The sequence below is a fragment of the Globicephala melas genome, chromosome 13, assembly GCF_963455315.2.
Source record: "Globicephala melas chromosome 13, mGloMel1.2, whole genome shotgun sequence".
In the NCBI taxonomy this organism is placed as follows: Eukaryota; Metazoa; Chordata; class Mammalia; order Artiodactyla; family Delphinidae; genus Globicephala; species Globicephala melas.
In genome coordinates, this window is record NC_083326.1 from 73,034,720 (window position 1) to 73,048,488 (window position 13,769).

The 13,769-nt window shown below is 37.8% G+C and overlaps 1 protein-coding gene across 1 annotated transcript in view; it reads left to right on the plus strand.

Annotated features, from left to right (window-relative positions):
* SPPL3 (signal peptide peptidase like 3) overlaps nt 1-13,769 on the plus strand; it is a 118,985-nt gene that overhangs the window by 63,391 nt on the left and 41,825 nt on the right. Inside the window, exon 2 of the mRNA XM_060310726.2 lies at nt 7,277-7,354. Coding sequence (XP_060166709.1) covers nt 7,277-7,354 — 78 coding nt within the window. The remainder of the gene's footprint in view (nt 1-7,276; nt 7,355-13,769) is intronic.

The following is a 13,769-nucleotide window of genomic DNA, read 5'->3' on the forward strand; positions in this document are numbered from 1 at the left end:
TTTGAGATTCATCCATACATAGTACATACATAGTGCATCATATTGCAGGTATACTGTTGCAGGTAAATATTGCTATTCTGATTACTGATACAGCTTTTCACGTAGGAAACAGCAGCAAACTTCCATACCTTAATTCATCAAAAGGCAGCTAAAAAAATTTTAAGCAGCTACTATAACACAGGTCATATTTAAATTCCAGGTTCCCCGAACCCCATCCCACCCTCATTTGGAAAGCAACCCAACGTCTGCTCCTGAGCTTGCACCGCGTAATCTCTTGTAGGAAGAAATGCAGTGTTTGCTTCATAGCTGCCTTGATTGTACTGGGGACTTAGTCCATAGGTTAGCTTTTCGTTTTATTTATGGTTTCCTTTTCTGTGCAAAAGCTTATAAGTTTGATTAGGTCCCATAGCACTTTGTTTCTCTATTAAACATTACATTCTGCCGCCTTGTACAGTGTGTCTTTACTAGATTGTAACCTTCTTAAATGTCTGTCTTTTTGTATCTTAAACATGGATTTAATTTATTAAAATTTTATTTGATGAGACACCTGTTCCATTACTATGCTTAGAATACATACTTGTTTTTTTCCCTTAAAATAAGAAAAAATGTGGAAGAGAATTATTGTGGACCTTATGATAGACAATATTTTTGATAAAAATACAAATTAAATTCTGTTTCAATATATTCCACCATGAAGAGAAAGATTGTAACATTTCTTAGGCCTGGAATATGTCATTTTCTGCATATTGTATTTGAAGCCAAGTATTTTGCAAAGCACAAAAAAATTGTAGCTACACTTGGTGGTTTGTGATGTGTTAGAATTGCATGTGAGAAAATACTAGCAGTTTATATAGCCAGGGCTTGTGGGGAAATGTATAAGGCAGCAGTTCTCAAATTGTGGCCTGTGGATCACTGGGGTTTACTCAGACCCTTTCAGGGAGTCTACAAGGTCATACTATTTTCATAATGCTAATAAAGTTGTTTGCCTTTTTCATTTTGACATTTTTTTTCTTGCAGTGAAAAGCAGTGGCGCATTTAAAAAAACCATTGCTGTGCTGCTGTAACATGAATCAACGCAGTGGCACCACACTTGAACTAATAATCATTGTATTCTTCACCACCATGCACACACTGCTTAAAAAAAAAGAAAGGCAGTTTCACTTAGAGCAAAGCAGTGAAAATTGCTTTTATTAAATCTCAATCCTTGAGCGCACTTGTTTTTTTCTAATAAAATGAAAGTCCTCTGCCCCCGATTAAAAAATGGGCAGAGGAGGGCTTCCCTGGTGGCGCAGTGGTTGGGAGTCTGCCTGCCGATGCAGGGGACACGGGTTCGTGCCCCGGTCCGGGAAGATCCCACATGCCGCAGAGCGGCTGGGCCTGTGAGCCATGGCCGCTGAGCCTGCGCGTCCAGAGCCTGTGCTCCGCAACGGGAGAGGCCACAACAGTGAGAGGCCCGCGTACCACCAATAAAAAAAATAAAAATAAAAATGGGCAGAGGACCTTCTTTTCCAAAGAAGATATACAGATGGCCAACAGGCACATGAAAAGATGCTCAGTGTCATTAATCATCAGGAAAATACAAATCAAAACCACAGTGAGGTATCACTCACCCCTGTCAGAGTGGCTATCATCAAAAAGACAAGAAATAACAAGTTGGTGAGGATGTGGCGAAAAAGGAACCCTTGTGCACTGTCAGTGGGAATGTAAATTGATGCAGCCACTGTGGAAAACAGTATGGAAGTTCCTCAAAAAATTAAAAATAGAACTATCATATGATCCAGCAGTTCCACTTCTGGGTATTTATCTGAAGAAAACAAAAACACTAATTCGACAAGGTAATGCACCCTAATGTCATAGCAGCATTATTTACAATAGCCAAGACGTGAAGTAACCGAAGTGCCCACTGACAGATGAATGGATAAAGAAGATGTGGGGGCATGTGTATGTATGCATAGACACACACACTGTGGAATATTACTCAGCCATAAAAAAGAATGAAATCTTGCCATTTGTGACAACAAGGATGGACCTGCTGGGGGTGTTTTGCTTAGTAAAATAAGTGAGACAGAGGAAGACAAATACTGTATGTGGCATCTAAAAAACCAAACAAACAAATGAATATAACAAAACAAACAGATACAGAGAACAAACTAGTGGTTACCACAGGGGAGAAAAGGGCGAAATAGGTGAAGGGAATTAAGATGTACAAACCGGCAGTTATAAATAAGTCACAGAGATGTAATGTATAGCAAAGGGAGTATAGTCAGTATTTTATAACTTTGTATGGTGTGTAATCTATAAAAATACTGAATCACTATGTTGTACACCTGAAACCAATATATTGTAAGTCAACTATACTTCAATTAACTTTTAAAAAGTTCTTATTAAGCACTTCTGCTATATAATAAAATACCATTGGTTTTCTTAAGAAAAACACTTGTGCAGTCATTTAAAATGCTAGCTGAACTAGCTACTTCTTTCTTGGAACCTTCCATTTTTACTTGAAGGATGACTAGTGGACAAACTATGGAGTTATTCACACTTGGGTGTGTGGCAGACAGTTTCTCAAAAATGAATGAAGTGAGCCTGTTACTTCAAGGGGGAAAAAAGTTATATTTGCCAGTGATAAAATTTGCATGAAAATAGGAATTTTGTGCCCATTATCATTAGCCTCAAAAGTGAAATTAACAGGGCTTCCCTGGCGGCTCAGTGGTTAAGAATCTGCCTGCCAATGCAGGGGGCATGGGTTCGAGCCCCGGTCCAGGAAGATCCCACATGCTGCAGAGCAACTAAGCCCATGTGCCACAACTACTGAGCCTGCGCTCTGGAGCCCATGAGCTGCAACTATTGAGCCCACGTGCCACAGCTACTGAAGCCTGCATGCCTAGAGCCTGTGCTCCGCAACAAGAGAAGCCACCACAATGAGAAGACCGCACACTGCAACGAAGAGTAGCCCCCGCTCGCCACAACTAGAGAAAGCCCATGCACAGCAACGAAGACCCAATGCAGCCAAAAATAAATAAATAAAATAAAATTTTAAAAAAAAGTTTAACAAATGTGGTTTTTCAGATATTGTGTAATGAAATGTAACAACATCTGGAAGAGCTGCATAACTCAGTGACCAGTGTCTTCCAGGTGACCAATGCATGATGTTACAAAATCATCCATGGGTAAAAGATCCATTCAACTATAATATAGTCCGTGGGATTTTAATGTAATATAGTTTTTTTTAAATTCACTGATAAAGTTTCAGATTCCACACTGCAAGTAACCTTTAAGAAATTGCCACTTGTTGAATTTTAGTGTAGTATCAAAGAAGAATATCCTCAGTTATCTGAAAAGGTTATTGAAATATTCCTCCCTTTTCCAGCTACAAATCTGTGTAAGGCCACATATTTTTCCCCCCACAAAGTTCAACTAAAGTAACATACAGCAACAGATTGAATGCAGGAGAATTCTGCATTGAATTATGAGAATCTGGCTATCTTCTGTTTAAGCCAGAAATTAAAGAGGTTTGCAAAAATGTAGAAGGATGCCCCTCATCTAAATTTTTTGTTTTGGAAAACAGTTACCTTTCCTTTAAAAATGTAATTTATGTGCTAGTGTAATGGTTTTATTATATTTAAATGAATTAGTAAATAAGCATTTAAATTTTTTCTCACTTTTAATTTCTAGTATTGTAAATATCAATAGCTGTAACCCACAGGAAAAAAGCCCTCAGGGTCCTTGAGAGTATAGATGGTCTCAAGACCAGAAAGTTTGCCAAGTGCTATTCTAGGTCAGTGTGCAGGGTTGGAATAGTAGCTGCTTGGTTTGTTGGGTGGACAAGAATGCTTTCATTGTATAGCTGGCAGGCTGACACATAGAACACGTTATAGAACAGAACTCTCTGTGTCTCAGTTTGGCATGATTTTTAGCAGGATGTGTCTAAGCACTTGCTGGTAAAGCAGCTAGAAATAGATGCTTGACTGTAGAGCAGCTCTTAAAATCCATCATGGTTCTAAAAATCTTAGGGTGTGAAATATAACCTTATATATGAGAGAACTTTCTGGTAGCTCTTTGTCTATTAAGACATGGGGGAATGTAGTTAAAGAATTAATGGTTTTCATAATGACCATATAAAATGTTTCAACTCAACAGCTGACCTATACTAATACATTATTTGGCAGTCTTCAAGTCTGTTTTTAGTGCGTTTGGCTAACCTGCTTTCAGCATGTCTCAAATGCATGTATGTAGTTTCTTTTTGCATTTCTGTAAGAATTCTTTACTTCAGAGTGTAGAGTAATTCCTCCTTTCTTTATCGTGAATCCAGCGTCTCTGGAAACAGTCACCTCAATGGGAGGGCCTGAGGGATGATACATTTCTGTTGATGCTTTGGTAGAGTCTGAAGTATAGGATACAGAGGGGCTGTAAAATAAGATTGCTGGCCTTTAATTTTTTGTTGTTGTTGTTTGTGGTACGCAGGCCTCTCACTGTTGTGGCCTCTCCTGTTCGGGAGCACAGGCTCCAGACGCGCAGGCTCGGCGGCCATGGCTCACGGGCCCAGCCGCTCCGCGGCATGTGGGATCTTCCCGGACCGGGGCACGAACCCGTGTCCCCTGCATCGGCAGGCGGATTCTCAACCACTGCGCCACCAGGGAAGCCCCTGGCCTTTGATTTTAATCCATGTTCTGTAGTTTATAATAAATTCTTTTTGTTAAAAGGCTTTTTGTAAAACTTCCATAATGGTAGTTTGAGTTGAAATATATGAAATTTCAAATAACACTGTGAAATAAATTAGAACTTCTAATTATGGGATATTTGGTAGTTTTCAAAGTTGTTCAAACTTTTTTAAAAGTTTTACTGTAAATTATAAAATACCATGAACTATATTAGGAGTCAGTTTTAACCAGATTTTCTTGATACAGATTTATTTGAAAAATAAACTGGTCCAGTATAGAAGAAACCATTAAATGAAACATCAGAACATTTTTTCTGAAACCATGCATTTTGCTCTGCAGTGGGTGGGTAGTATGCTTATCGCCAGAAAATGGAGATGAGAACAGGTAGTGCTAATCAGCCTCTTCGTAAGGTATTTAACACATGGCCAAGACTGCACCTTGAAAAACAGATTGTGAGGAAAGTCAGTGACTAAGTATGGTTAGTCACACAGAGTAGAGCACAGCATAGAGAAACTGTGGAGGAGGAAGAGCTGGTTTAACCAAAATTCAACCCAGACTTCTAGAAGTCTTAAGTGATGTCTCTGGAGGGTCTCCATTGATTTGAGAGTTATAGCAAAAGAAAAAAACAATAGTACCAAACCTTAAGACACTGAGTTTGGGAAGTTTAAATGTTTAATCTACTTTTTAGGGAATGGCAATATGCTTCAGAACATGAAAGGTATAGAAAAGCTAAGTCATTTAAATAAAACACCATCAAAAGAAAAGTGCCCCCCCCCCCACAAAAACAGGCTCCCTTCATATTTTATAGATCAGGAGTCTGAAAAACTTTTAAATTGCTTTTTTAAAAAAATGCCTATTGGCCCTTAATTATATGAAAAGCTGCTGAATCTCACTGTAATTCACTTTAAAATTAATTACATCAGAAAAGTAATTAACGCAAATGAAAACTAACTGCTGGTAAGGGGTAGAGCAGTTTAAGTTCAAGCAGCATCTCATGTGATCCTGCTGCTCTCTTTGAAGACACTTCATCAGTTACCTGCTATCCTGGGTTTTCTTCCTCTTTGTTTCATTTTGTTTTCTTTGCAGCTCCTCCTTCTTTCTGATCTTTAAATTTCTGAATTTTCAGGCTTTCATCCTGGGTCCTCTTCTCACCCACACCCGTGGCTTCAATTACCATGTGGAAGGTTATGAGCTCCCAATATGTATCCTTAGCTTAGAGCTGCTTCTGAACTCTAGACCCAGATAGCCAGCTGTTTCCTCAGCACATCCAAAACTTCAAATCTCCTCCTCCTGTTTTTTTGCCAAATGGTGTAGCCATCCACCAGCTGCTTAGCAGAAACCTGGGGATCCTCTCTTAGCCTCATAAACAATCACCAAATCCTATTTTGTTGAGTCTTGTATCTCTCTCATTCATCTGCCCCCCTAAGGAAGCCCCCCCACCCCTAGTTCTTAGGTAGAATCCTAAGATTTGAGAATTATACATTCTCAAGGTACCCTGTACTTGTTGAAAATTTATAACATTTTCAACAATTATATTCACTTGCTTATGTTAACTTTTTGTTTTCGTTGCTTTAGAACAAAACTTAATTTTTAAATTCCTTTAGAAAAGACATTCAGGGAGAAGACAAAGACAGTCTTGGTTTTTATTACGTCCCTGGGGGCTAGCAGAGTGCCAGGCACAGAAGCATCATTAAATATTTATTGAGGGAAAAAATGAAGAGAAATTTGTTTTAGGAAAATCCATAACATGAATGGATAGTGTGAACGGTGAATTCCTGAAGACAGACTTGCAAACATTGGGAATTCCTTGGTGCTGGGAATTCCCTGGGACTCTGTGCTTCTACTGCAGGGGGCCTGGGTTCGATCCTTGGTCCGGAAACTAAGATCCCACAAGCCGAGTGATGTGCGCCCCCCCCAAAAAAAGATCTCTGATAGTCAAGCCATAGAAGGGAGCTAAGTAATTGGCAGTAGGATTGAGAGAAGTAGGGTATTTGCAGAAGTGGAAGTTGTGAGACTTACTGACTGTCGTCACATTTGGGAAGTAAGAGAACAGGGTGTCGAGAATGCTGAGGGAATCATGATATCATTCCTTAAGACATTTGGGTATGAAGGGAAGACTAATGACTTTAGTTTTGGACGTGTTGACTTGAAAGAACCTTCTGTGGGACACCTAGATGGAGAGAACCAATAGGCAGTTATAAAAATAAAACTAGAATCCAGGAGAGAGACACAGGCTTTACTCCATCACTGAGCAAAACCAGTAAAATACTATTGATAATTCAAGTGTACAGAGTTGGTAGATGTTTTGGTACTTTTTAACTTGGGAGTGGAAGCACATATTGCCTATCATATGGGGATGGCATTTTTTACATTAATGTCATTTAACATCCTGTGAATGTTAACTAATAATAGCTGTGAAGCTATGCGTTTACTCTTTATGTTAAGCTAGCAGATCTGTGTTTTAATTATGTATTTTGTTAATGCTAATTTATACCTGTTTTCCTTCCTAAAGACAAAAATAAAACTTAGTGGGGTTTATAAAAATCCATCAGACTGTAAACTCCATGAGGACTTGCTGCCATGTGATTAAAATTTTTTTCCTCTTATTTCTCTAGGGCCTATTCCCTGGTGGATTCCAGTCAAGTGTCTACATTTCTGATTTCCATTCTACTTATAGTCTATGGTAGTTTCAGGTAAGCTGCTCTCAAAATGGGATTGATTTCTGTTGGAAGTGGAAGAAGCGTTGCTCTGAAAATGTTGGCACCAAAACTTATTGCTTTTGTGAGGAAAAACATGACTTTGACAGGAATTGAGTTGAATAGGATAATTCTGATATTTATTCTTTGGTTGGCTTCTGTTAAAACACTTCTTGGTTTTGCTTATGGCTTTGGCATTTTAATGCAAACAAGCAAAAACTAATTGCTTAAATTCTGGTTCTGAAAAAAAGGATTCACGTAAATACACTCATTGAGAGGGTTAAGGAGAGTCCTTGACAGTGATTCTACAGAGTCTCAAAGGGGACATAAAGTTTTTCTTAATTAAAAAAAAGGCACTGACCTACGTTGAGCCATATGAGACTGCTGATAGTCAAATTTTTGATCTACACAAATAATTTCATATGGTTCCACCTACTTTTATGAGGATTGTGCACGGTAGCATTTACCAAGTATTCTCTCTGCTGACCTTCTCGAAGTTCCCATCCTAGCAAACAGCTATAGAAATACAAAGGAAAATCAGGAAGCTAGATACTCCCTTCTTTTCACTATTCTTACTTTAGAGGAAATTTGGTGGTTGTATAACTCAAATAGTTTTGTGGCTGATACATTTAAAAATGAAGGCTGCCTGAGAAATTTTAAATTGAGAACTTGAAAGGGAGCAACAGTGATAAACGAAATAATCAGGCATAAGGATTTTGAACTCTCCAGTATTATATCTGGATTTTAATGGGTATTTGGTAAAATCATAAGACTTCCAGGCTTTATCTCAACACTGAGTAGGACAAGTAAAATACTGTTGATAATTCCAGTATCAGTTGATAAAAGTTTTAATCATTGAGACTTCAGCTGGGAGCCCTAGGTTCATAACCACTCTTAGGAAGCATTAGTCAAGCCAGGGCAATTTAGAACCTCATCAACATAATCCTGATATTTTGTATCTCTATCCTTTGGACAAGTTTTTGTTTTTTTCTTTTTGAGTATATAATGTTTCAACATTTCAAAAGTCTTTAGGGCTTCCCTGGTGACGCAGTGGTTGAGAGTCCGCCTGCCGATGCAGGGGACATGGGTTCATGCCCCAGTCTGGGAAGATCCCACATGCTGCGGAGTGGCTGGGCCTGTGAGCCATGGCCGCTGAGCCTGCGCGTCCAGAGCCTGTGCTCCACGATGGGAGAGGCCACAACAGTGAGAGGCCCGCGTAACGCAAAAAGAAAAAAAAAAAAAACAACTCTTTATGATTAAAAAAAAACCTTCGGACTCACAACTCTAATACTCCTTTCATTAGCTCATATGACATTTTCTTTGGCACATACTTATATACTGTGTACATTTTTATATTTTAAATCATTTATATTCTGATTATTATCTAACAAAAATATTTTTCATTATCTTCATACTAATTTTTAGTAATTTGATATTTCTTTGTATTACTATCTTATTCCACTCTTTTTGGACATGTGAGTTGTTAAAGTGACCATCTTTTTATGTATTCTTTTGCTTTGGCTGAAAAATATCCCTAAGATAAATATCCAGAAATTGAAAAACTTCTCCAAAGTGTATGAACTGGCTCTTACTACATATTGCCATGTTGTTTTCCAGAAGGGTTATACCAACTTAGAATTGGGCAAGTTTTAAACAAAATTTTATGTAATAAATATACCATAGAATTATATTATGTGGATGGAAAGGATTTCTCTGGTACTTCTCCTTATTTTACAAATGAGGAAACCGAGGCCCAACAAGATGAGGTAACTTGCTAAAGATTATACAACTAGTTGGTAACAAAATCTGGATTGGAACCCAGTTCTTAAGACTTGTGGTCCAATACTTTGTCTTTTATACTTTAGTAATGCACTTTCTGCAAAAAGTAAATCATGATGCCTTTAATTATACATTTAAATTTACCTCATTTTAAGTAAATTTGCAAGTATTTCCTCCTCTTCTGTTTTCTGGAAAAGATTACGTGAAATTGTGTTACTTCTTTTTTAAATATTTGATAGAAATCACCAGAGAAGCCATCTAAAGATGGAAGATTTGGGGGGGTTTGGCTTTGGTTTTTCCTGCTTTATTCATCTTTTTTTTTTTTTTAAAGAATTGGTAAAGGCTTTGTGTGTGTGTGCGGCAAAATATACATAACATAAAATTTAATATTTTAACCCATTTCTAAGCATACAGTTCAGTAGCTGGTAAGGGCTTTTTAAAACACATGTTACTATCTATTTTTATTTTTAAATTTTATTTTATTTATTATTTTTGGCTGCATTGGGTCTTCATTGCTGCACACGGGCTTTCTCTAGTTGCTGTAAGCAGGGGCTACTCTTCATTGTGGTGCGTGGGCTTTTCACTGCAGTGGCTTCTCTTGTTGTGGAGCACGGGCTCTAGGCACATGGGCCTCAGTAGTTGCGGCATGCGGGCTCAGTAGTTGTGGCTCGTGGGCTCTGGAGCGCATCCTCAGTAGTTGTGGCTCATGGGCTTAGTTGCTCTGCAGCATGTGGGATCTTCCCGGACCAGGGCTCGAACCCGTGTCCCCTGCATTGGCAGGAGGATTCTTAACCACTGTGCCACCAGGGAAGCCCACTATCTTTTTATTATAGCCATTCTAGTGCTAGGGTATGAAATATCTCATTGTGCTTTGATTGCATTTGCCTGATAACTGAGATCAGGTTGAAAAGATGTTGAGCATCATTTAATGTACTTGTTAGGCATGTGTTTTTCTTCTTTGGTGAAATGTCTATTCAGATCTTTGCCCATTATAAAATTGGGTTGTCTTATACCAAATTGTAACAGTTCTTTAAATATTCTAGATCCAGGTTCTCTCTCAGTCACATGATTTGCAGATATTTTCTTCCAGTATCTAGCTTGCCTTTTCATTTTCTTAACAGTGTCTTTCAAAGTGTAAACATATTTTATTTTGATAAAGTCCAGCTTACCAACTCTTTGTCTTGTGGAGTATGCTTTTGGTGGTGTACCAGAGAACTCTTTGCCTTATCCATGAGCACAGTTTTTCTCCTATATTTTTATGTTTTACATTTAAGTCTATAATTCATTTTGAGTTGATTTTTGTGAAATACAAATGAAGTACAAATCTAAATTCGTCTTTATGAATATGACTATCCAGTTGTCCCAGCACCATTTGGTGAAAAGACAGTCCTTCACCCATTGTCAAAAATCAGTTCTCCATAAGTGTAAAGATTTGTCATGGGACTCCCCATTTCTTTTTTTATTTTTTTAATAAATTTATTTATTTTAGTTATTTATTTTCAGCTGTGTTGGGTCTCATTGCTGCACGCGGGCTTTCTCTAGTTGTGGTGAGTGGGGGCTACTCTTTGTTGTGGTGCACAGGCTTCTCATTGCGGTGGCTTCTCTTGTTGAGGAGCATGGGCTCTAGGTGCATGGGCTTCAGTAGTTGTGGCTCGCAGGCTCTAGATCACAGGCTCAGTAGTTGTGGCATACAGACTTAGTTGATCCGTGGCATGTGGGATCTTCCTGGACCAGGGGTCGAGCCCATGTCCACTGCATTGGCAGGTGGATTCTTAACCAGTGCGCCACCAGGGAAGTCCAATTGCTACTGCTTTTATAGTAAATGTTGAAATATAGTAGTGTAAGTCCTACAGCTCTTTTCTTTTTCAGAAGTGTTATTATGGATAACACTTATATGGCTCTACATTTACATGGTTATAATGGCTATTATGGATCCTTTGTATTTCCATATTAAGTTTAGGTTCAGCTGGTCTGTTTCTACAAAAATTCTTCTGAGATTTTGATAGGTATTGTGTATCTATAGATCACAGTTTGGGGAGAATTGCTATCGTAATAATATTGAGTCTTTCAATCCAGGGACCTGGAATGTCTCTCCATTTATTTAGATAATCTTTAATTTTTCTTAGTAATGTTTTGTAATTTTCAGTGTACAAGGTTTGCACCACTTCTGTTAAACTTATTCCTAAGTATTTTATTATTTTCGATGTTATTGTTGATGGAATTTTTCCTTGATTTATTTTTAGATTTTTCATTGCTAAGTATATAGAACTATGAATGATTTTAAAATATTAACCTGGTATCCTATAGCTTTGCTGAACTCATTTATTAGTGCTAGTAGTTTTTTGTGTATGGATTTCTTGGAGTTCCCTACATGCAGGATAATGCAGCCTGCAAGTAAAGACAGCTTTGCTTCTTCCTTTCAAATCTGAATGCCTTTTATTTTATCTGTTAATTTCTAGGATAGTTAAAAGTATTCAACAGTGATTGGAATTTGTCTGTTTTCCCTTACATTTTTGTTGATTCATTTTTAAAGTTATTTTGTTAAGTACAAAAAGGTTTATGATATTATATCTTGGTAGACTGTATTTTCAAATTATTATCCAGTAGCCCTTTTTCTTCTGTTTTATGCTTTTTGCTTTGAGTTTTATTTTGTCTGACATTAATATTGCTATACCTGCTTTCTTTTGATCGTATTTAATTTTTAATTTCTTTAAAACATTTATTTTGAAACAGTTTCAGACATAAAAGTTCTAAAATTAGTACAAAAAATTCTCATATACTCTTTACCCAGATTCCTCAAATGTTAGCATTTTACCGTTGCTTTCTGTCATTCTTTGTGTGTGATAAAGTACATTTTTTTTTCTGGGAAAAAAAAATTGACTGCCTTTAATCTTTCCTCCTCCTTCTCCTCCTCTTTTTTTTTTTTTTTTACATCTTTATTGGAGTATAATTGCTTTACGGTGGTGTGCTAGTTTCTGCTTTATAACAAAGTGAATCAGTTCTACATATACATATGTTCCCATGTCTCTTCCCTCTTGCATCTCCCTCCCTCCCACCCTCCCTATCCCACCCCTTTAGGTGGTCACAAAGCACCGAGCTGATCTCCCTGTGCTATGCGTCTGCTTCCCACTAGCTATCTATTTTACATTTGGTAGTGTATATATGTCCATGCCACTCTCGCTCTGTCACAGCTTACCCTTCCCCCTCCCCATATCCTCAAGTCCATTCTCTAGTAGGTCTGTGTCTTTATTCTTGTCTTACCCTTGAGTTCTTCATGACATTTTTTTTTCTTAAATTCCATATATATGTGTTAGCATATGGTATTTGTCTTTCTCTTTCTGACTTACTTCACTCTGTATGACAGAGTCTGGGTCCATCCACCTCATTACAAATAGCTCAATTTCGTTTCTTTTTATGGCTGAGTAATATTCCATTGTATATATGTGCCACATCTTCTTTATCCATTCATCCGACGATGGGCACTTAGAGTGTTTCCATCTCCTAGCTATTGTAAATAGAGCTGCAGTGAACATTTTGGTACATGACTCTTTCTGAATTTTGGTTTTCTCAGGGTATGTGCCCAGTAGTGGGATTGCTGGGTCATATGGTAGTTCTATTTGTAGATTTTTAAGGAACCTCCATACTGTTCTCCATAGTGGCTGTACCAATTCACATTCCCACCAGCAGTGCAAGAGTGTTCCCTTTTCTCCACACCCTCTCCAGCATTTATTGTTTCTAGATTTTTTGATGATGGCTATTCTGACTGGTGTGAGATGATATCTCATTGTAGTTTTGATTTGCATTTCTCTAATGATTAATGATGTTGAGCATTCTTTCATGTGTTTGTTGGCAGTCTGTATATCTTCTTTGGAGAAATGTCTATTTAGGTCTTCTGCCCATTTTTGGATTGGGTTGTTTGTGTTTTTGTTATTGAGCTGCATGAGCTGCTTGTAAATTTTGGAGATTAATCCTTTGTCAGTTGCTTCATTTGCAAATATTTTCTCCCATTCTGTGGGTTATCTTTTGGTCTTGTTTATGGCTTCCTTTGCTGTGCAAAAGCTTTGAAGTTTCATTAGGTCCCATTTGTTTATTTTTGTTTTTATTTCCATTTCTCTAGGAGGTGGGTCAAAAAGGATCTTGCTGTGATTTATGTCATAGAGTGTTCTGCCTATGTTTTCCTCTAAGAGTCTGATAGTGTCTGGCCTTACATTTAGGTCTTTAATCCATTTTGAGTTTATTTTTGTGTATGGTGTTAGGGAGTGTTCTAATTTCATTCCTTTACATGTAGCTGTCCAGTTTTCCCAGCACCACTTATTGAAGAGGCTGTCTTTTCTCCACTGTACATTCCTGCCTCCTTTATCAAAAATAAGGTGTCTGTATGTGTGTGGGTTTATCTCTGGGCTTTCTATCTTGTTCCATTGATCTATATTTCTGTTTTTGTACCAGTAACATACTGTCTTGATTACTGTAGTTCTGTAGTATAGTCTGAAGTCAGGGAGCCTGATTCCTCCAGCTCCGTTTCTCTTTCTCAAGATTGCTTTGGCCATTCGGGGTCTTTTGTGTTTCCATACAAATTGTGAAATTTTTTGTTCTAGTTCTGTGAAAAATGCCAGTGGTAGTTTGATAGGGATTG